At 42.6% G+C, this 23,927-nt stretch overlaps 1 protein-coding gene across 1 annotated transcript; it reads right to left on the bottom strand.

Moving 5' to 3' along the window:
* Window positions 1-1,601: 1,601 nt before the first annotated feature.
* LOC134448134 (mucin-2-like) lies at window positions 1,602-23,475 on the bottom strand. Its single transcript, XM_063197893.1, has 28 exons — window positions 23,461-23,475; window positions 22,846-23,054; window positions 22,364-22,533; window positions 21,878-21,906; window positions 21,598-21,758; window positions 21,178-21,312; window positions 20,483-20,652; window positions 20,006-20,034; window positions 19,756-19,886; window positions 19,306-19,440; window positions 18,611-18,780; window positions 17,034-17,676; window positions 15,547-16,802; window positions 15,273-15,442; window positions 14,734-14,902; window positions 14,163-14,389; window positions 11,901-12,084; window positions 11,092-11,284; window positions 9,006-9,184; window positions 8,535-8,601; window positions 8,096-8,223; window positions 7,297-7,331; window positions 5,871-6,033; window positions 5,600-5,640; window positions 5,183-5,311; window positions 4,743-4,782; window positions 4,322-4,439; window positions 1,602-2,677 (listed from the first exon to the last, which is right to left on the bottom strand). Exons 1-28 carry the CDS (start codon window positions 23,473-23,475, stop codon window positions 2,503-2,505), a joined length of 5,271 nt encoding a protein of 1,756 aa, XP_063053963.1. The 3' UTR covers window positions 1,602-2,502.
* Between the last annotated feature and the right edge of the window lie 452 nt (window positions 23,476-23,927).

Raw genomic sequence — 23,927 nt, forward strand, 5'->3', positions numbered from 1 at the left:
GGTGAAGATGATTTTACCAGTAAAGACATCCCTAACAAAGTCATACGTGGGCTATTCACATCTCACTTATTTCCTTACCATCAACGCAAAGACAATCCCCAGTATACAGACTCACTTACTCTTAAAAAGCTACGCACTCTATCCCTAAAACTACCTATCCCTCCAAAGACAAAAGCTTTTAATAAACTTTTAATAACATATACCCCTCTAGGGAGCTCCTAAAGCACAGATTTAACATTGAACTGAATAATTGTATATTCTGTGATGACATTGTAGAAACCACAGATCATTTATTTTTCACATGCGTGTATAGTAATACTTACTGGAGTGATATGTACGACTGGCTGTGTGAATACTTTCCAGACATTCCTCTCTTTGACTTGAACATAATCAAATATGGGTATTTACACAAAGATAAGAACATAGAGCTCTTACTAAATGTTATAATCTGTTTAGGGAAATTCTTCATCCACAGATGTAAATGTGTCAAAACAACTCCTGTACTGGTGGCATTTAAGAATGAATGGTCTTTGTACATTAGATCCCTTAAATATGTAAAGACTAAGAAGAGTATCCAACTCATTAATACACTTGACAGCTTCGATGTAATGTAAGATAGCCCCCTCTTCTTTTTTTTGTCTGTTTTTTAAATATTTTCTTTGTTTTTGTCCTGTGCTATTATTATTTATTTAATTTATTTGACCTTATTTTGTCTATTATTGTCTTCTGTCTCAAGTTCGTATGTTTTGTACTGCTCAAAATTGTACAATAAAAAAAAAAAAAAAAAAAAAGGTTTGACGTGGGCATGGCTATTTATAGACTTGAGCCACGTCATCGGTCACGAGGTGACAACTTTGATATAAACTCTCGGCAAAGATGCGGCTAGCGCAAGGATATTCACACAGTAAGAAATGCCGTCTGGCGGTCTGAAGACAAGGAAGTAGAAATGGAACTGGCGATTTACAGTGAAGTTCATGAGTCATGACTTTTTCAGCTCCTGTCTAAGAGGTGTTTCGGCTGCATGCAGATTAAAAACTGGCAGGTTCACTGGCATCTTTTTTCGGATCCACCACACTGAATAGGCTACCATTCAAATTTCGGTTACAGTAAAAATGCGGAACTAAAGTTACAAGCTTGTAACTAAGTAAATATTTTGTCCTGTAATGCCTTACATTACTGTGTTACAATAAAAAGTAATACAGTCATGAATTACTTTTGTAATGCGTTACTCAACACTGCTTATTTTATGATCAGCTGACTCTGCACTGGTTGAATTAAATGTGTGGTGGTCTTTGTACGTTTTTCAGTAACAGTGCAGTACCAAATAAGATATTAGGTACTGCAGGCTATGATGTAGTAATAGTGTCATATCTATGTAATATCATGTGCTGTTGTACTTACACCACGGATTTACTTTTCCCTTTACTTTTGACACCTCTGCTTATTGGCCTGTTGTTGTTTTGATAATAAAAAAAGGACAGATCTTTCTGCATCAGGTAATGGCTCATTACCTATCAAGTGGTATAATCTGGACCACACACACACACACACACACACACACACACACACACACACACACACACACACACACACACACACACACACACACACACACACACACCTTCTTGCAGTAATGACATGCACATGCTGTTCATACATTTTAATGTTGAAAACATGCATAAGATACAGAGAAACATGCAGAATGACAAAAGGAAGATAAATCAAGAAGGTTCTTTCATTTTAAAAAAAACAATGTTTCTGTGCGCATGCAATGCAGAGAAACATGCATTGAAAAAAATACAACTCTTAAAGGCTTTAGTAACATGCTCATTTGCATGCTTATTTTTCCTGACTTTTGAATATACCAAAACATGTACTTTAATTACATGTACATGCAAGAAGATAAAACATGCAGAATGACAAAAGGAAGATGAATCAAGGTTCTTTGATAATAAAAAAAACAATGTTTCTGTGCGCATGCAATGCAGAGAAACATGCATTAAAAAAATAAACCTCAGGTAGACAAAGGCAGGACTAATCAATGGGATACCCTAACTCTAAAAGGCTTTAGTAACATGTCAGTGGAATCTCATTGGCATTCAAGGTTCATCATGACTAGTGTCAAACATTTTTCCTCACTTTTGAATGTACCAAAACATGTACTTTAATTACATGTTACAATATCTTTAAAATCAGCATTCTCAAATAATGATGTGTTGGCTATGTACTGCAATAAAAAACACAGACACAGACACACTTTTAACTTTAAAATTCTTATTTCATATAGATATTTTAATGTATCAGATCACTAAGCAATACATGTTTAATGATTAAAGGACATTTATTGAGATACTAGAAATGTTAATTGCCTACAAAGAATCATTTGTTCCCTTACACACCTGAACCTTATTATTTAATTTATTAATTATTAGTTTTGATTTAAGCATAGACTGGTCCAACGTGGGCTTTTCCATCCATCTTGCAAAACATAGTTTTAACCATTTAACCGCTGCTTTCTTCACACTCCTGTTTCTCACAGCCACACTCTTCTATGTAGACATAGGAGTGACTGATTGTAGTTCCATTGAGGCAGTTCATCTCGGTCTGACGCTGACTGGTGCGCTGCTCCCGACAGCAAGCACAGTTGTGCATCACTGTGTTCATCTGCAGTGAGTACCTGAGAGGGGGAACAGGAAAGAATGCGGCAATCAGAACACATGCTAGAAAAAACAATGCTATAAATGGGTCAACAACGTTTTTTTGGGGTTGGGGGGCTCATGCGTCAGGTGGTACAACCACAGCTATGCCCATAAATCAATTAGTTGTTATTAATTAATGCACTACTATGAATATGCTTCTCAGATAATCCACTAAAAATCATCAAGCTATACAATAGTGGCATAAGCTGTGGTTGCAAATCCCTGACGCTCCAATTAAAGCTTCATTGACACAAATACAGTTAAATGCAGGCTCACACACCACTGGCAATCAGAGTATCTATCTGCAGAACACGTGTCTAACTTATGCCCCAGCGGCCAGTTTCGGCCCCAGTGTCATTTCACTTGGCCTGAGGCTGCGAGTACTTTTCAAATGTGTATTACAGTTGGTCTACATACACCACTAATATCTAGTAATATGAAATACTATAACTCACACAGGATTTAAGAGGACCCAGGCCATGTGTAACAGTAAAGTTAATCAGTAGTGATATCGCCCATGATACAGTACGTACAGTAGCCTACAACAAAATATGCGCTGGAACATTTGAAGTACCATACAATACTGATGTCTTGCTCAAAGTATTAGCAGTATGTTCGTGCATTCACAATTTCAGTCCTTTTTTGGAAAATATTCAGTTTTGGGCAGCGACAGCTAGTTTCTTTTTTGGCCACTGTGAAATTGACTTTGAAACCCTTGATCTACAAAGTCACACGGGAAAAGAGAAAAAACTCTGCCACATATTTGATCCAACCCGCTGCTGATCATGTATGGTATAAGCACTCAAGACTACCTGTATAATATATATAAATATATCATAAATTTTGGGGCTTTTTCACCTTTATGAGAATAGTACGGTAAAGAGTGGGACAGAAAGCAAGTGGGAGAGTGAGATGGGGGAGGATTGGGAAATGACCTCCGACGGGAATCGAACCCGGGTCCCTTGGGGTAACAGTACGGAGCCATAGCCATGTGAGCCATGGCTGAGACTAGAATGTATTATGGTGTGTGTGTGTATGTATAATATTATTGGCTGGTGCAGTGGCTCAATGAAATAAGAATGTCAATTTTCTTCTTGGAGCAGGCGTCAGTAATTATTTCAGTCTCTGAGGGTGTTGGCCCAAATTTCAAATTCAATGTTTCAAGAAGGAGGCCGCACCTTGCATAGTAGTGTTTTTTATTGCACAGAGGCACACGCCGAAACGCGTCTGTGCAATAAAAAACACTACTATGCAAGGTGCGGCCTCCTTCTTGAATCAATGAAATAAGACCCATTCCCATTACGCCGGCGACCCCGGTTTGGTTCCGCCCTTTACCGCCTTGTCCCAATTAAGGTGTTTTTTTGGTCTTTTACGACTTTATTTTTCAGGACAGTGTGAGAGGTGGACAGGAAGTGAATTGGGGGAGAGACGGGGAGGGGTCGGCACAGGACCCGAGCCGGGAATCGAACCCGGGCCAGCCGCATGGCAGTTGAGTGCCCTACCAGTTGGCCACGGCAGAGCCTGTCCTGTCCCAATTAAAGACAATTAAATCTTTTTAAAAAACATACGTTTGTGTATATATTTGTGTATATTGTAGGTGCAGCAGAGCAGGAGAGACCTACATGGAGGATGTTTGGCAGGCCCCAACGCAGGAGGTCACCTCAACAGGAGCCGTGGAGTTGCAGTCATTTGTCTCCAGGTAGGCCTTCTTCACAGACACCTTGCAGCTCTTCGGTGTACCTGTCAGGTTACATGCGGAACCGTTATTAGTGTGTGTGTGTGTGTGTGTGTGTGTGTGTGTGTGTGTGTGTGTGTGTGTGTGTGTGTGTGTGTGTGTGGATGGAGGGGTGTTTTAAAAATTAAATTCATTACTGAATGTTTCATTTCAGTTAATACACAATTGTTTGGCAGTAACTTTAGCCAAAGCCTACACGAAACCCAAGATGCATAGATTTAGATGTATATAATTTGGGAACCTTGTATACCACCAATTCTCAGAACAAGTTTATGTTTTTATATGTATATAAATGTACACAAACTCACAGACTTTGCAGCATCCAGATTCATCAGTGCGCACAGTTCCCTAAGAGTGAGAAAGGTTTATTATAAGAGGAAGAAGATGTACAAGCTGAGCAGGTTCACCTGAAATTCAGTGCAGACGCTAACTAAACATGATGCAAAGAGCAAAAAGATGACCAGAACTAGAATGTGATATTACCAGTGCTGAAGTCATTGGTTGATGCAATGTTAAGTGTAAAGTGAACAACTGCAGTAAGTTGTCTTGATCTTTGGCTACTACCGTGTGGAAGTGGAGTGCTCTCTGACTGAACTACACAGAAAGCCTCTGCCCCTCAGTATGGCTATACCCTTGCTTCGATTAAGTTGTACATTTTGCAGACATTCTTTAAAGGTTAAAAATCCACTTCGACTAACTATTTAGTGTTGCTTTGAATGTGGAAATGTAAATTGATATGGTTCCTTACATTAATGCAGTCATCCAGGTTGATCCTTGGACAGCTCTTGATGACCTCCTGTACCACAAACTGATTGTTCTGTTTCACACACGTGTACTTTACGCATTTGTCACCGGGAGGTGACCACTGTTCCCCAGGCTATCAAAAAGAGAAGAAGAAACGCAACATTTATACATTTTTTTACTCACCCCTCAACACATTATAACACATATGTTATGTAGTGTATTATGTTAGCTATCATAGCTATGCTCTACAAAGCTGTATTAACATGTACACTGTAGGTACTGTATGTGCATGAAAAATGTTGGTACAAATGTAACTGATCATTGAAACAGAAAGATACAGAGTTTGGGGGGACATGTCCCCACCATAAAACACAGGAATTGTGGCAGTGTATTTAATGAAAGAGTAATGTAATGCTGTTACCTGACGCTCCGTGTTGTTGAAAACACAAACGTCTTTGGGTTCTGTTCGAAGAAATGTAGACAAAAGGAAGGTGTCAAGAGCAAGCCAGACTATGATGATACAGTACTACGAGTAGCTCTACGATGACTACACTTAGCTACTGTATATTACACCGGGAGAAGTACTTTTGCGAAAAGTGGTCTCAGGCAAACCAGATTCGATGGGTACGTGTTTTTTCGTCAGCTTCCAAAATAAATGAATGAATGAAATGAATTGTCTTGCATTCACTCACCACACACATTCTTTGAGCAGCAGTCCACAGTCTTGCTAACTATCTTCTGTCCCAGTGGGCAAGTGATAGCTTCAGTCTTGCAGTCCACGGGCCAACACTCCACGTTGCCGGAGACAGGGCTGCACTCACAGTGTTTACAGTCATGACGCCAACTCTCACCAAGCTGTACACCAAAGCAGACACATTAACTCATTTTGTCCTAAGCCCTTTTTGGGAAAAGGTGCCCTCTCCCTATTAAAGCCTCAATATCTCAGCCGCCAAAGCACATAAAAACATGAAATAAGTTGCATTTAAAAGCTAAAATCTTCATTTTGTACTAAAATGTGTTCATTCAGCTCTAGCATATCCACATTTTTAATAAAACAGCTCAAATCTCAGGAACCTCAATGCAGTGTATATGTCGCTCCAGGACACAATGGGTTAAACACAGGGTCAAGAGAAACACACACGCTCAAGACCAACACAGAAGGACTTTTTAAAGTAGGCCTATTTGTTATGGTGTTTTTTTTAAAGTAGGCCTATTTGTTATGGTGTTTTTTAAAGTAGGCCTATTTGTTATGGTGGTTTTTAAAGTAGGCCTATTTGTTATGGTGTTTTTTAAAGTAGGCCTATTTCTTATGGTGTCTTTTAAAGTAGGCCTATTTGTTATGGCGTTTTTTAAAGTAGGCCTATATGTTATGGCGTTTTTTAAAGTAGGCCTATTTATTATGGTGTTTTTTTAAAGTAGGCCTGTTTGTTATGGCGTTTTTTTTGCCTTCATTCAGACAGGACGGTGAAAATGGAGACAGGAAACAAGTGAAAGAGAGAGGAAGAGATTAGGAAATAACTCAGGCAGGATTATAAACTGGATCTCCATGGGCAATGCAACCCATGTACTCAGGGCTTGACATTAACTTTTTCACCCACCGGCCACTGTGGCTAGTGGTTTTCCCGAGTTACTAGCCATTCAGGTATTCCACTAGCCACAGATTTTATATATTTTTTTTTTCTTTATGATGATAGTGTACGTCTAACCTCAGAAGTTGAGGTGATAAAGCAGATGAGTGTATAGCTTTCTACATGGAAGAATATCAAGCAAATAGAAACTGAGTTATTGAGCTTTTTCTTGAACTTAAATACAAACAATTGATACACAAGGGGGAAACAACAGAATATAGGCTACTATGATACGTATGACATACCAAGGAATAAGCTGCCAGCCAAATTGGCTAGTGACACTGAAAGTATTACTAGCCATAGCCAAGTTTTATCAGCATTTGGCCGGTTGGCAGGTGCCAGTGTCAAGCCCTGCATGTACTGTATATGGAAGAGCCTGTCAGTGAGCTGCGGCACTACGCCCCACAAGATCCTTATTTATGGTCACAGCAACCTAACCTTAAAGACATAGTCAATGTCAACTGTACAAAACTGCTGTTTCAAAACGTACCTTTTTGGGCATGCCATCAGGGCCTGAACAAACATCTGAAATCACAAAATAATTTCAATGTAAATTCAGTTACTGGCTCTGGCTATGACAACATTTTAATGTCATATATTTTAACTTTCAAAAGGTTTGGTTTGACCATAGTTGTAGCAGTTTGTGCTTTTCAATGTTCTAAAAGGGATTCTGTTCAGTTAAGTTCAGAAAACTTTACATTATATTGCATTTGGCAGACGCTTTTTAACCAAAGTGACTTTCAATCAAGGATGTAATCAATCATAGCCTACAACACTTGCATATACAAAGTGCACAGGAAATATACAGAACAATACGTGCAGATGCCAAGTAGGGTTAGATTGTTTAAGTACACTAACACAGGATTAAGTAGAGTGCACACATGTTATACACACACAACATGCCATGGAGTCTACCCCGGGACTTGGCCATGACAGAGAAGAGTCTTTGAAAGAGGTGAAAACATGTCCAGGCCACCCTCTCTACCCTTTATAATAGTAGGGGGAATTAAGGTAAATTGGGCCACTTTTTGTTGCATATAAGTGAATGGAAAAAAGTGGCCCAATTTGCCTGAATTCACCAGTTTTTTGTTTTGCATACCCTATACGCCTTTTTGTTCTACCCCCCCCAGAGTCCACTAGTCCGAAACGCTGTGCCATTAAATTTTGGGAGCATCGAACAGTGTTGCGGACCTTTATTTTCCTTTCAGTTATCTTATGTTTGGTCCAGCACCTGTGCTACTGATGTGCGCGGGCGTTCTCCGACTTTTTGACCTCTGACCTTTACTTACCACAACTTGGCACACACTTGTCCGAATAAGCACTGTAGAGCATCTCTCCTTTAGGGCAGCGACACACTTCACGCTTGGTGGAGGAACAGGATTCATCCCCATCACTGCACTCTGGCTCTTCTTCACAACTGTGTATGTATGAATATTACACTCGTTTAGCGATAGATATTACAATGTATATTAATTTATATTAACCCTTTCATGAAGATCCTCTGTTATGACTTTATAGTCACCAAAATGGTAATGACCATGTCTTAACCTGTTGCATAAGACTCTCGACAATGTCATAACAATGTTGTTTTCCGCAAACAGTGAGTGGGATCGCTAGTCACAGAAGATCTCTGTTTTCTTATCTGTGAGTTGGCATTGGTGTTGTAGTTAGACAAGTTGTAATAGTTATCATGGGCGTTGAAAGGAAACCTGGTGACTGATTTGTTACCTTTTACTGCATGTCTTCGACTCTGTTCCACAAGCTTCATACACTTTGTCTGTTGGACATTTGGCCTCTGCGTAAGCAAATACTTAAATGTTAGTATACGTATTACTGCAAATTTAATGAATGTAGAAAGCATGACTACTAATGGCCTTACATAATATACCTTTACAAATAAATACATATTTTCCAATAGCAGCCCATTTTTAATGTAACTTAAATTCTGTGCGTACGTATACGGCAGGCTTGTACGAAATTCCGAATTTAATTAATTGAAATTCAAAGTAATGCCACAATACGAACACTGGGTGGTGTCATTACCTTGAATTTCTTTGAATTTAATCTATACCACCCATTGACAGTACATAGAGCACCACCGCCTAGTGTTCATATTATGGCATTACTGTGAATTTCAATTCATTCAATTTGGAATTTCGTACAAGTCTGCAGTATACTGTGCTGTGCATATCAACGTACCACATTGTCCATTGCTAGCGCTCCTCCATTCAACACAATATGACTCCTCTGCACAGTCCCTGGCAAAGGTCTCCACACTCAGACAGGCTGACTTGTTCCCGCCCTCACCACACGCACGGGCCTTGCACGCTTCATAGTAATGCTTGTAGGCCACGTGTTTCCGACACTCAGTGAAATTCCTTTGGACAGAAAGAGAGTAATTTGGAGAGTGATAGTTATACAATAGTAATAGTAATAGTAATGGTAATAGCATACAATAGCAATAGTGTACGTTTTCACAAAGCAGTTATGCATTCATACATGCACCGGTAAATACATAACCTGGTTCTCACGCAGCTCACGAAGTGTAACGAAGATGCACGAAGCGCTAAGGGTCTGTGTGAGAGCCAGGCTAGTAAATACAGGGAAACTCTGTGTGTGCGTGCGTGCGTGCATGCGTGCATCAGATGCTTTTGTCTGAAGAGGACAAGAGGACATTTGTAATATGTGGGACATAAGTTATTAGTATCATGTTGCGTTGTTATTTTTTCAGGCAAATAGAGTATGTACGTATGAAAAGCAAGTTTGAAGACATGCATAAACAAAAAAACACATATGTTACATGACAGGCAGTAAGGGTGGGCAGGCAGGCCAAGATTAGAGTCTCAATTCAGATTTACACATGGCAGGGGTCTAAATTAACACCAGTCAACCGGCCAAATGCTGGTGAAAATTCAGTTTGACTGCTAGAAAAGAAAACATACTAGACACATTGACACATTGATAGTGAGTGTATGTTTGGCTGGTAAGATTTAACCCCATGGCACAGAGCCTGTGTTATAACCTTACAGTCACCAAAATTGTAATGGCTGTGTCTTAATCAGGGCTTTGAACCGGTTCAAGGAACGAAAACCAGGAACTTTTTGTATTTTACAAGGAACAGAAACGAAACGTTATTATTTTTTATGTTCTGGACGGAAACACTTATTTAAAAATAATAATAATACCGTTCCACAAACTAAAAAAAAAAGTAATTATTTTCCTGTGCACGTTACCATAACGGCTGAGGTTCACGTCCTGTGTAACATCAGACATTCTCTGACTGAATGGTTTGAGAGCTGTGCATTACAAAGTCTCCACTCCACATCTTAAATAAGAGAAATCACTGTCATACAAAAGGGCAGAGTTTCCATTGCATCATTGTAAGATATTGCAGAGAAGCACGTGTAAAGCGCACCGAGAATGTTCGACATTATTGGGCATCCATGGCCGCTTCAAATATGCACAAACTCACAATGTCCATCATAGCGCTCCCCGTGACCCAAGTCAGCGTGGAGCGCGCATTTTCATCATTGAGGTTTATTCTCCGCTTAGGTCGTCCCTGAATGACAAAATTCTGGAGGATATTCTTTTCATCCACTTGAATAAACAGTTTGGAAGTAGGCTGACTCATTGGCACTTCCGCCTTTCTTGGTTAATTACCGTCAGTTAGGCCTATGGGGAGTAATCAGCTGACAGGAACGAAATTAACCATTCCGGGAACAATATTTTTTGTTCTAACCGGTTCGGGAACGTCAATTTATTGGTGGAACTCATAACCGGAAACGTTATAATTCCGTTTCTGCTCGGAATGGAACGTTTGGAAAAAAATAACGGTTCAAAGCCCTGGTCTTAATATGTTACTTAAGGCTCTCCGTAATGTCATAGCAATGTGGGATATAGTTGATATACAGTAGTTATGATAGTTATGATATAGTTGAGTATTTTCAACCAATAGTGAATAGGCCCGCCGGCGACCCCATCTGCACTAAGAGGCTACCCTTCTCTAGCTAAATTGACTAGTGATGAAAAAAAGTTAATTTATAGCCCTGCATCAGTATCATACAGACATTATGCAGTAAGAAGTTAAGAAGTCCTATCATCTAAGTGTGAATTCTTGCCATTCAAATGTTTGGAGAACATACTTTTTAAAACTCTATAAAATGCATTTCGCAATGCAATTCAATGGAATGCCCAATACAAAAATGTCCATTTCCCAACATTCTATAAAATGGATATGTCTCATTTTGGAAAAGAGCTCTTCATATACACTATAACATTTCCTTACTTGCTCATGATAATATCACAGATGTCTGATTCACATGGGCCTGGAGGGGTGGTTGGTGGAGATGGTGTCGGCTGGACACAGTCCACACCGTCCGTCCCGTTCACTATCCATTTCCTCGCCGTGTCCTCACAAGATGGCTTTATCTGACCATTGGGAAGTTTACAGTCATTCTTGCCATTGTTATCGCAGCTGCCTGGTTTGAGGAAAAGAAGAAAATGTACTCGTTTATAACCCTTCATTCACACAGACCCTATGTTATAACCTCACTGTCACAAGTCTTAATCTGTTACTCAGAGTTCTCACTAATGTCATATGCCATAATGTTGTTATAATAGTTGAGTCTTTTACAGCAAAGAGTAAACGGGCCGCCGGCAGGCCCATCTGCACAAAGAGGCTACTTAAGCATCATTGGTCAAGGTCAGGACCTAGCATGGCTAAGCAGCGGACTCAAACATAACTCATGCCTTTATTCACAGTCCTCAAATCGCATTCTGGTGGCACTCTGCTAATTTAAAGAAACACCATGCAACATTTATCAAATTTCCCCCCTTCACAGTTATATACAGTATTATGGGCCTTTTTCACGTGACCTCATAGGGTCAGGCTGAAATGCATTCAAAGCTGGCACAAGTTGTATCCATTGGTACGGACACACTATGTACATACGTATAGACGCCACTCTTTTACTGTTTTGCATTTGGAACCCGTAGCGGTATATTCTTCCTTCGCTCAAAAATGAAACTTGAAAAAAGGAAAATCAAACACTGCAAAAGGCTGATGGCACTGGATGCAGGCCATGTTGTTCTTACCACACTGTCCCTCTGTGTTGTTGTGGAAGAGGGACTGTGGCAGAACGACGGAGAAACTGGAGCCACTCATCGTCACTGTTGTCTTAATCTCGGGGATGACCAGTTCCAGTTCAAGTCCAGTGCTCGTAATCTTGAAGTGCTCATGTTCTAAAGTGGGGAAAACCCTTCTGCCATTCACAAACGCCTGAAGGAGAACACACGGCAGCAAAGTAGAATGATCAGTACAGAGGAGGTAGCTTATTGGTCACAGAGTTGGTCTTCCAGTTGGTGTATGTGTAGGGGTGTAAAGATAACCGATTCTGGATGCAACATTGAATCGCACCGAATCGACATTGAATCGCACCAAATCGCTAAATATTTTTCATGAATCGTCCCTGAATCAAATCGTAGCCTGTGAATCGAGATTGAATCGGATCATTTTGTGGGTGTGAGATTCACACCCCTATGTATGTGTGTAGCACTCTCATGCAGAGGTGGAAAAAAACCCTGGTGAAGAAAGTAAAAACCCAGCCCTGCCACATTTTTTGCTCCAGCCAATTCAATGAACCACCTGGCTGATCCCAATCACCACATCCCAAGCCAAGTTGATGAGCTAATGAACCGAAGCGAAATAACCTGTGTTGAGAACACAGGCAGAAGGCTAACCTAAGCAGGCTAAATCTCTTTACACGTATATGATTTATTCTTAATGTTTTATAAGTAAACAGAGTTTTAGAAAGCACATTCTTTTGGCCATTTAGTTAAAGAGACACTGTGTGAGATTTTTAGTTGTTTATTTCCAGAATTCATGCTGTCCATTCACTAATGTTACCTTTTTCATGAATACTTACCACCACCATCAAATTCTAAGTATTCATTATGACTGAAAAAATTGCACTTTTCATACATGACAAAGGGGGATCTTCTTCATGGTCCGCCATTTAGAATGTCCAAAAATAGCCATTTTAGCTGCAAAAATGACTGTACTTGGACCATACTAGAAAATATGTGTTTATTACCTAGTAAATGTTCATGTAAAGATCAAATTTGGCAATAGGCAGCCCAGTTTCACTGAGCAGCATAGTTGCAGTACCTTTTTTGACCATTTCCTGCACAGTGTCCCTTTAAAGGAGAAGTCCACTTTTTTGAACATTAAGGCCATTTTCTGAGTGGTCTGCAATGTTTTAGAGTCCCCCTCGCCGTTTATTTCATGTTTGCTGCAGTCTCTGTTATTTGGCTGATTTGGATTTGATCTCAACCAGCTTTAGAATGGGCGTCTATGAGCACCTGCAACTCGGTTCTTAAAATCACCTTAAACGTTTGTTTTCGAAAGTCTACAGCTCACAAAGTGGTTAGGGGTGTTCACTAGCGGTCCCTAACAAGTTTCAAGGCGAAATATGGCTTCTGTCATTTTTTATTTACCATTTTGTGAAAGAAAGTGAAAGTGAAAGTGAAACTTAATTTACAAATTGCTACATGAAACACACAGAAAACACGACAGATGGCATATTTTGCTACAAAAATTGCTAAGGAACACCAGTGAATACTGCTGAACACTTCCTGAGTTGCATATTCTTCAAAACAAATGTTAAAGGTGATTTTAAGAACAGAGTTGCAGGTGCCCATAGACGGCCATTCTAAAGCTGGTTGAGATCAAATCCAAATCAGCCAAATAACAGAGACTGCAGCAATCATGAAATAAACGGTGAGGAGGACTCTAAAACATTGCAGACCACTCAGAAAATGGCCTTAATGTTCAAAAAACTGGACTTCTCCTTTAATGTTCCTGATATAGCTACAGAGATGATTGACTAACAGTGTGATTCCAGTATGAAGCAGAAACGTAGGTTACTGGTCTGGCCTATTTGAGATCAAATACTGTAGGCCAGGGGTGAGGAAACTTTTTCATTCGAGGGGCCACTTCAAAAATTCATCCGAGGGCCGTAAAAGTCCTCAGAGTGCCGTATTATGAACGCAAACCAGGATTTCCCCCTGCACTTTAGGCCTACATTGAAGGCAGCAACCTTTAAAACAGACCTCACCTTCTCTAGGTCCCCTGAATAAAACATACATGTATTGCAAATGTATTTTCCTTTACAAAATATGTCATATTTCATGTGAAGCTGCAAAACATTAAACCTATATCGGGGGGCATATAAAACGGCCTCATTGGCCGCAAACGGCTCTTGAAACATAGGTTCCCCATCCCTGCTGTAGGCTGTATGTGGCCCCTGGACTGGAATGAGTTTGACACTCCTGATTCAGGTATGGGTAGATTCTCACCAGATTAAGGGTGGCATCTCTTTGCTCAAGCACGACCTCCACAGATTTATATTTGATGGTAAGAGATTGTCGGCAGACAGAGCCCTCACAGTCATCTTTCCTGATATGGATAGTGAGATTGTATATGGGTATGATCTCTTGAACTAAAACGTATGTGCAGTTTCCTTGGAAAGAATAATCTTTCCCATCAAAGGTGAAGCGATCATCTCCCCATCCTTTGCATTTACCTGTGAAAGGATTGATCAAATGAATTATTTATGAATCACTGTAGTATTCTTAAAACAAATACACAGAACATTCAATCTCTTAAGTCTCTTGGCTTTTTCTTTAAATGTTCAATCTCTTGCAATCAAACATATGTCTACATATCTCATTTTAATGTGCAAGCTGTTCATTGTACCACAGTTTTTAGTGTTTATATTAATGTTCAGTTTATTATTAATCATAAAATTGTATGGTCATTACATACTTCATGATTCAGCAATATCAGCTAATGTTTGGTAATGATGAGTTAGGCATCCACATCGAGGTGGTGTCATCATAGGTTCAAAATCAAACCGCTTCAACTTACATTGACATTCATAGTGGTAGCAACAGTGGTCATTGTCATAGACTTTGACAGGTGAATAGCCATTTTCACACTGATGTGGAGCTGGTGGGGAGCATGGCTTTCTTTGGCTGGAAACATTCCCATTGAAACAGGTGTATACTGTGCAGTTTACTGTCCACGTTTCTCCGTGCTTTCATTGAAATAGTGAAGGAAGAAAAGAGCACTGTGTTAAAAAATACTTCTTAAAGGGGTATGCCACTATCTTGGGGCTTAAAAGCGGGAGTATGTAGCTAAGCCAGTGAAAGTCAATGGATCACTGTAGCATGTAGCATGCTACACGGATCCATTGACTGTCACTAGCTTAGCGACATGCTCCCTCTTTTAACTTGTCTTAAAGCAAAACAACGGCTTACATGAAAAATAAGACACTTTACTACCTTTATAATCCCTGGCCAACGATTTTAACTGTATTAAGCCCCAAAATAGTGGCATACCTCTTTAACAAGACTGAATGGAAATATAAAATAATAAATACATGTTCTGCATAGCCTCCCACCAACCTCTCTTTCTGGTTCCACTTCTGTACAAGGTTTGCCACGAGTTGGAGTTGAAGTGGGAGGAAGGGTGGTGAAATGACAAGGCCTCGTCTCCAGCTCAACTTGACACGATGCATTACAGTATGCAGTGTAACACCAGCCCCCCTCGTCGGTTTTGTTATATATGTAAGAGCCTTAATGTAAAAAAAAAGGGAGAGCAAGAGTTTTTTTTTTTTTTCAGAATTAAGGCAGTCAGAAAAGATCCAAGACATTATTAGAAGGTGTGGACAAAAGTTACCTGGCGAATAAGTTGTAGAATTGTATATACAGGAACATTTTGTTGTAGATTCCACTATGGTAATAGTAGTACTTCTTGTAGTCGTTGGTGATGTTGTCGTTTGGCTAGTGGTAGTAGATCTTGGTGTGGTTGGAGTTGTGCTGGGACTAGCTGTAGGTGTTGTTATGGTTGTAGTTGTGCTGCCTGTAGTTGACGGTGGTGTTGTACTTGGGCTAGCTGTTGGAGTTGTAGTGATCGTTGTAGTTGTGCTGCCCGTAGTTGTAGTTATTGTTGGTGTTGGTGTTGGGGTAGTTGTAGTAGTGGTGGTCGTGGTTGTTGGTGTTGGGCTAACTGTAGAAGATGGTGATGTAGTTGGGCTCTCTGTAGGAGTTGTTGGGGATGTAGTTGTGCTGCCTGTAGTTGTAGTTGATGACGGTGTTGTAGTTGGGGTAGTTGTTGTGATCGTTGTAGTTGTGCTGCCTGTCGTTGTAGTTGATGACGGTGTTGTAGTTGGGGTAGTTGTGTTGAGTACTTGAGGGTTTGTATATATTGTTGTGCTTGCAGTTGATTTTGTTCTCACTATAAATTTGGTAGTAGTTGCTTCTGTTGCGGTACTTGGAGAAGATGAAAGAGTTGTAGTTGTGCTGCCTGTAGTTGTAGTTGATGACGGTGTTGTAGTTGGGGTAGTTGTTGTGATCGTTGTAGTTGTGCTGCCTGTAGTTGTAGTTATTGTTGGTGGTGCAGTTGGGGTAGTTGTGGGAGTCGTGGTTGATGCTGTAGTTGTGCTGCCTGTAGTTGATGATGGTGTTGTAGTTGGGGTGGATGTTGTAGTGATACTTGTAGTTGTGCTGCCCGTAGTTGTAGTTATTGTTGGTGTTGGAGTTGGGGTAGTTGTAGTAGTGGTGGTCGTGGTTGTTGGTGTTGGGCTAACTGTAGAGGATGGTGATGTAGTTGGGCTAGCTGTAGGGGTTGTTGGGGATGTAGTTGTGCTGCCTGTAGTTGTAGTTGATGACGGTGTTGTAGTTGGGGTAGTTGTTGTGATCGTTGTAGTTGTGCTACCTGTAGTTGTAGTTGACGGTGGTGTTGTACTTGGGCTAGCTGTTGGAGTTGTAGTGATACTTGTAGTTGTGCTGCCTGTAGTTGTAGTTGATGACGGTGTTGTAGTTGGGATAGTTGTTGTAGTGATACTTGTAGTTGTGCTGCCCGTAGTTGTAGTTATTGTTGGTGTTGGAGTTGGGGTAGTTGTAGTAGTGGTGGTCGTGGTTGTTGGTGTTGGGCTAACTGTAGAGGATGGTGATGTAGTTGGGCTAGCTGTAGGGGTTGTTGGGGATGAAGTTGTGCTGCCTGTAGTTGTGGTTGATGACGGTGTTGTAGTTGGGGTAGTTGTTGTAGTGATACTTGTAGTTGTGCTGCCTGTCGTTGTAGTTGACGGTGGTGTTGTAGTTGGGCTAGCTGTTGGAGTTGTAGTGATCGTTGTAGTTGTGCTGCCCGTAGTTGTAGTTGATGACGGTGTTGTAGTTGGGGTAGTTGTTGTAGTGATACTTGTAGTTGTGCTGCCTGTCGTTGTAGTTATTGTTGGTGTTGGAGTTGGGGTGGCTGTAGTAGTGGTGGTCGTGGTTGTTGGTGTTGGGCTAACTGTAGAGGATGGTGATGTAGTTGGGCTCTCTGTAGGAGTTGTTGGGGATGTAGTTGTGCTGCCTGTAGTTGTAGTTGATGACGGTGTTGTAGTTGGGGTAGTTGTTGTGATCGTTGTAGTTGTGCTGCCCGTAGTTGACGGTGGTGTTGTACTTGGGCTAGCTGTTGGAGTTGTAGTGATCGTTGTAGTTGTGCTGCCCGTAGTTGTAGTTATTGTTGGTGTTGGTGTTGGGGTGGCTGTAGTAGTGGTGGTCGTGGTTGTTGGTGTTGGGCTAACTGTAGAAGATGGTGATGTAGTTGGGCTAGCTGTAGGGGTTGTTGGGGATGAAGTTGTGCTGCCTGTAGTTGTAGTTGATGACGGTGTTGTAGTTGGGGTAGTTGTTGTAGTGATACTTGTAGTTGTGCTGCCTGTCGTTGTAGTTATTGTTGGTGTTGGAGTTGGGGTGGCTGTAGTAGTGGTGGTAGTGGTTGTTGGTGTTGTGCTAACTGTAGAGGATGGTGATGTAGTTGGGCTCTCTGTAGGGGTTGTTGGGGATGTAGTTGTGCTGCCTGTAGTTGTAGTTGATGACGGTGTTGTAGTTGGGATAGTTGTTGTCGTGATTGTTGTAGTTGTGCTGCCTGTCGTTGTAGTTATTGTTGGTGTTGGGGTTGGGGTAGTTGTAGTAGTGGTGGTCGTGGTTGTTGGTGTTGGGCTAACTGTAGAGGATGGTGATGTAGTTGGGCTCTCTGTAGGAGTTGTTGGGGATGTAGTTGTGCTGCCTGTAGTTGTAGTTGATGACGGTGTTGTAGTTGGGGTAGTTGTTGTGATCGTTGTAGTTGTGCTGCCCGTAGTTGACGGTGGTGTTGTACTTGGGCTAGCTGTTGGAGTTGTAGTGATCGTTGTAGTTGTGCTGCCCGTAGTTGTAGTTATTGTTGGTGTTGGAGTTGGGGTGGCTGTAGTAGTGGTGGTCGTGGTTGTTGGTGTTGGGCTAACTGTAGAAGATGGTGATGTAGTTGGGCTCTCTGTAGGAGTTGTTGGGGATGTAGTTGTGCTGCCTGTAGTTGTAGTTGATGACGGTGTTGTAGTTGGGGTAGTTGTTGTGATTGTTGTAGTTGTGCTGCCCGTAGTTGACGGTGGTGTTGTACTTGGGCTAGCTGTTGGAGTCGTAGTGATCGTTGTAGTTGTGCTGCCCGTAGTTGTAGTTATTGTTGGTGTTGGGGTGGCTGTAGTAGTGGTGGTCGTGGTTGTTGGTGTTGGGCTAACTGTAGAAGATGGTGATGTAGTCTGGCTAGCGGTAGGGGTTGTTGGGGATGTAGTTGTGCTGCCTGTAGTTGTAGTTGATGACGGTGTTGTAGTTGGGGTAGTTGTTGTGATCGTTGTAGTTGTGCTGCCTGTCGTTGTAGTTATTGTTGGTGTTGGTGTTGGGGTGGCTGTAGTAGTGGTGGTCGTGGTTGTTGGTGTTGGGCTAACTGTAGAAGATGGTGATGTAGTTGGGCTCTCTGTAGGAGTTGTTGGGGATGTAGTTGTGCTGCCTGTAGTTGTAGTTGATGACGGTGTTGTAGTTGGGGTAGTTGTTGTAGTGATACTTGTAGTTGTGCTGCCCGTAGTTGTAGTTATTGTTGGTGTTGGAGTTGGGGTGGCTGTAGTAGTGGTGGTCGTGGTTGTTGGTGTTGGGCTAACTGTAGAGGATGGTGATGTAGTTGGGCTCTCTGTAGGGGTTGTTGGGGATGTAGTTGTGCTGCCTGTAGTTGTAGTTGATGACGGTGTTGTAGTTGGGGTAGTTGTTGTAGTGATACTTGTAGTTGTGCTGCCCGTAGTTGACAGTGGTGTTGTACTTGGGCTAGCTGTTGGAGTTGTAGTGATCGTTGTAGTTGTGCTGCCCGTAGTTGTAGTTATTGTTGGTGTTGGAGTTGGGGTGGCTGTAGTAGTGGTGGTCGTGGTTGTTGGTGTTGGGCTAACTGTAGAGGATGGTGATGTAGTTGGGCTCTCTGTAGGAGTTGTTGGGGATGTAGTTGTGCTGCCTGTAGTTGTAGTTGATGACGGTGTTGTAGTTGGGGTAGTTGTTGTAGTGATACTTGTAGTTGTGCTGCCTGTCGTTGTAGTTATTGTTGGTGTTGGAGTTGGGGTGGCTGTAGTAGTGGTGGTAGTGGTTGTTGGTGTTGTGCTAACTGTAGAAGATGGTGATGTAGTTGGGCTCTCTGTAGGAGTTGTTGGGGATGTAGTTGTGCTGCCTGTAGTTGTGGTTGATGACGGTGTTGTAGTTGGGGTAGTTGTTGTAGTGATACTTGTAGTTGTGCTGCCTGTCGTTGTAGTTATTGTTGGTGTTGGAGTTGGGGTAGTTGTAGTAGTGGTGGTCGTGGTTGTTGGTGTTGGGCTAACTGTAGAGGATGGTGATGTAGTTGGGCTCTCTGTAGGAGTTGTTGGGGATGTAGTTGTGCTGCCTGTAGTTGTAGTTGATGACGGTGTTGTAGTTGGGGTAGTTGTTGTAGTGATACTTGTAGTTGTGCTGCCTGTCGTTGTAGTTATTGTTGGTGTTGGAGTTGGGGTAGTTGTAGTAGTGGTGGTCGTGGTTGTTGGTGTTGGGCTAACTGTAGAAGATGGTGATGTAGTTGGGCTCTCTGTAGGAGTTGTTGGGGATGTAGTTGTGCTGCCTGTAGTTGTAGTTGATGACGGTGTTGTAGTTGGGGTAGTTGTTGTGATCGTTGTAGTTGTGCTGCCCGTAGTTGACGGTGGTGTTGTACTTGGGCTAGCTGTTGGAGTTGTAGTGATCGTTGTAGTTGTGCTGCCCGTAGTTGTAGTTATTGTTGGTGTTGGAGTTGGGGTGGCTGTAGTAGTGGTGGTCGTGGTTGTTGGTGTTGGGCTAACTGTAGAAGATGGTGATGTAGTTGGGCTCTCTGTAGGAGTTGTTGGGGATGTAGTTGTGCTGCCTGTAGTTGTAGTTGATGACGGTGTTGTAGTTGGGGTAGTTGTTGTGATTGTTGTAGTTGTGCTGCCCGTAGTTGACGGTGGTGTTGTACTTGGGCTAGCTGTTGGAGTTGTAGTGATCGTTGTAGTTGTGCTGCCCGTAGTTGTAGTTATTGTTGGTGTTGGTGTTGGGGTAGTTGTAGTAGTGGTGGTTGTGGTTGTTGGTGTTGTGCTAAATGTAGAAGATGGTGATGTAGTCTGGCTAGCGGTAGGGGTTGTTGGGAATGTAGTTGTGCTGCCTGTAGTTGTAGTTGATGACGGTGTTGTAGTTGGGGTAGTTGTTGTGATCGTTGTAGTTGTGCTGCCCGTAGTTGTAGTTATTGTTGGTGTTGGGGTGGCTGTAGTAGTGGTGGTCGTGGTTGTTGGTGTTGGGCTAACTGTAGAAGATGGTGATGTAGTTGGGCTCTCTGTAGGAGTTGTTGGGGATGTAGTTGTGCTGCCTGTAGTTGTAGTTGATGACGGTGTTGTAGTTGGGGTAGTTGTTGTAGTGATACTTGTAGTTGTGCTGCCCGTAGTTGTAGTTATTGTTGGTGTTGGAGTTGGGGTGGCTGTAGTAGTGGTGGTAGTGGTTGTTGGTGTTGGGCTAACTGTAGAGGATGGTGATGTAGTTGGGCTCTCTGTAGGGGTTGTTGGGGATGTAGTTGTGCTGCCTGTAGTTGTAGTTGATGACGGTGTTGTAGTTGGGGTAGTTGTTGTAGTGATACTTGTAGTTGTGCTGCCCGTAGTTGACGGTGGTGTTGTACTTGGGCTAGCTGTTGGAGTTGTAGTGATACTTGTAGTTGTGCTGCCCGTAGTTGTAGTTATTGTTGGTGTTGGAGTTGGGGTGGCTGTAGTAGTGGTGGTCGTGGTTGTTGGTGTTGTGCTAACTGTAGAAGATGGTGATGTAGTTGGGCTCTCTGTAGGGGTTGTTGGGGATGTAGTTGTGCTGCCTGTAGTTGTAGTTGATGACGGTGTTGTAGTTGGGGTAGTTGTTGTGATGATCGTTGTAGTTGTGCTGCCTGTCGTTGTAGTTATTGTTGGTGTTGGTGTTGGGGTGGCTGTAGTAGTGGTGGTCGTGGTTGTTGGTGTTGGGCTAACTGTAGAAGATGGTGATGTAGTTGGGCTCTCTGTAGGGGTTGTTGGGGATGTAGTTGTGCTGCCTGTAGTTGTAGTTGATGACGGTGTTGTAGTTGGGGTAGTTGTTGTAGTGATACTTGTAGTTGTGCTGCCTGTCGTTGTAGTTATTGTTGGTGTTGGAGTTGGGGTAGTTGTAGTAGTGGTGGTCGTGGTTGTTGGTGTTGGGCTAACTGTAGAGGATGGTGATGTAGTTGGGCTCTCTGTAGGAGTTGTTGGGGATGTAGTTGTGCTGCCTGTAGTTGTAGTTGATGACGGTGTTGTAGTTGGGGTAGTTGTTGTAGTGATACTTGTAGTTGTGCTGCCCGTAGTTGTAGTTATTGTTGGTGTTGGTGTTGGGGTAGTTGTAGTAGTGGTGGTTGTGGTTGTTGGTGTTGTGCTGACTGTAGAAGATGGTGATGTAGTTGGGCTCTCTGTAGGGGTTGTTGGGGATGTAGTTGTGCTGCCTGTAGTTGTAGTTGATGACGGTGTTGTAGTTGGGGTAGTTGTTGTGATTGTTGTAGTTGTGCTGCCCGTAGTTGACGGTGGTGTTGTACTTGGGCTAGCTGTTGGAGTTGTAGTGATCGTTGTAGTTGTGCTGCCCGTAGTTGTAGTTATTGTTGGTGTTGGAGTTGGGGTGGCTGTAGTAGTGGTGGTCGTGGTTGTTGGTGTTGGGCTAACTGTAGAAGATGGTGATGTAGTTGGGCTCTCTGTAGGGGTTGTTGGGGATGTAGTTGTGCTGCCTGTAGTTGTAGTTGATGACGGTGTTGTAGTTGGGGTAGTTGTTGTAGTGATACTTGTAGTTGTGCTGCCCGTAGTTGACGGTGGTGTTGTACTTGGGCTAGCTGTTGGAGTTGTAGTGATCGTTGTAGTTGTGCTGCCCGTAGTTGTAGTTATTGTTGGTGTTGGAGTTGGGGTAGTTGTAGTTGTGGTTGTAGTGGTAGTTGGTGTTGTGCTAAATGTAGAAGATGGTGATGTAGTCTGGCTAGCGGTAGGGGTTGTTGGGAATGTAGTTGTGCTGCCTGTAGTTGTAGTTATTGTTGGTGTTGTAGTTGGGGTAGTTGTTGTGATTGTTGTAGTTGTGCTGCCCGTAGTTGTAGTTATTGTTGGTGTTGGAGTTGGGGTGGCTGTAGTAGTGGTGGTAGTGGTTGTTGGTGTTGGGCTAACTGTAGAAGATGGTGATGTAGTTGGGCTCTCTGTAGGAGTTGTTGGGGATGTAGTTGTGCTGCCTGTAGTTGTAGTTGATGACGGTGTTGTAGTTGGGGTAGTTGTTGTAGTGATACTTGTAGTTGTGCTGCCTGTCGTTGTAGTTATTGTTGGTGTTGGAGTTGGGGTGGCTGTAGTAGTGGTGGTCGTGGTTGTTGGTGTTGGGCTAACTGTAGAAGATGGTGATGTAGTTGGGCTCTCTGTAGGGGTTGTTGGGGATGTAGTTGTGCTGCCTGTAGTTGTAGTTGATGACGGTGTTGTAGTTGGGGTAGTTGTTGTGATCGTTGTAGTTGTGCTGCCCGTAGTTGACGGTGGTGTTGTACTTGGGCTAGCTGTTGGAGTTGTAGTGATCGTTGTAGTTGTGCTGCCCGTAGTTGTAGTTATTGTTGGTGTTGGTGTTGGGGTGGCTGTAGTAGTGGTGGTCGTGGTTGTTGGTGTTGGGCTAACTGTAGAAGATGGTGATGTAGTTGGGCTCTCTGTAGGAGTTGTTGGGGATGTAGTTGTGCTGCCTGTAGTTGTAGTTGATGACGGTGTTGTAGTTGGGGTAGTTGTTGTGATGATCGTTGTAGTTGTGCTGCCTGTCGTTGTAGTTTTTGTTGGTGTTGGAGTTGGGGTGGCTGTAGTAGTGGTGGTAGTGGTTGTTGGTGTTGTGCTAACTGTAGAGGATGGTGATGTAGTTGGGCTCTCTGTAGGGGTTGTTGGGGATGTAGCTGTGCTGCCTGTAGTTGTAGTTGATGACGGTGTTGTAGTTGGGGTAGTTGTTGTGATCCTTGTAGTTGTGCTGCTCGTAGTTGACGGTGGTGTTGTACTTGGGCTAGCTGTTGGAGTTGTAGTGATCGTTGTAGTTGTGCTGCCTGTCGTTGTAGTTATTGTTGGTGTTGGTGTTGGGGTGGCTGTTGGAGTTGTAGATGGGCATGTGCAGCATCTTACACGTATTTCATAATTATGACACAGTTTGTCTGGTTGGTCCTTGTTTCGGCAAGTTAGTCCAGAACTGTCACATCGCACTTTCTCACCAAGTTCCTCTATTGTCTGTTGTGGGAATTGCTTGGCCCTACACTGGACTTCTCCATATGTATGGCATGAGGTGCTCTCCAGAGTCTCAATGTCGGTCCCATTTGGCCCAGGCTGTGGATAACTATTGTCTATCCAATCTGTCCAGTTACACACTAATGGATACTCACAAGCTACTGTAGTGGATATGGTGCTTTCAGTGGTACTTGGGCTAGGTGTTGGAGTCGTAGTGATCGTTGTAGTTGTGCTGCCCGTAGTTGTAGTTATTGTTGGTGTTGGAGTTGGGGTGGCTGTAGTAGTGGTGGTCGTGGTTGTTGGTGTTGGGCTAACTGTAGAAGATGGTGATGTAGTTGGGCTCTCTGTAGGGGTTGTTGGGGATGTAGTTGTGCTGCCTGTAGTTGTAGTTGATGACGGTGTTGTAGTTGGGGTAGTTGTTGTAGTGATACTTGTAGTTGTGCTGCCTGTCGTTGTAGTTATTGTTGGTGTTGGAGTTGGGGTGGCTGTAGTAGTG

This window comes from Engraulis encrasicolus, chromosome 4 (genome assembly GCF_034702125.1).
Source record: "Engraulis encrasicolus isolate BLACKSEA-1 chromosome 4, IST_EnEncr_1.0, whole genome shotgun sequence".
Lineage (NCBI taxonomy): Eukaryota > Metazoa > Chordata > Actinopteri > Clupeiformes > Engraulidae > Engraulis > Engraulis encrasicolus.

Coding starts and splice junctions, on each gene's coding strand:
- LOC134448134 (XM_063197893.1), bottom strand. Junction 16,803..17,033: donor ACTACCCCAACTACAACACC/GTCATCAACTAC, acceptor CTCTACAGTTAG/CCCAACACCAACAACCACGA. Junction 2,678..4,321: donor GCCTGCCAAACATCCTCCAT/GTAGGTCTCTCC, acceptor TCCCCCTCTCAG/GTACTCACTGCAGATGAACA.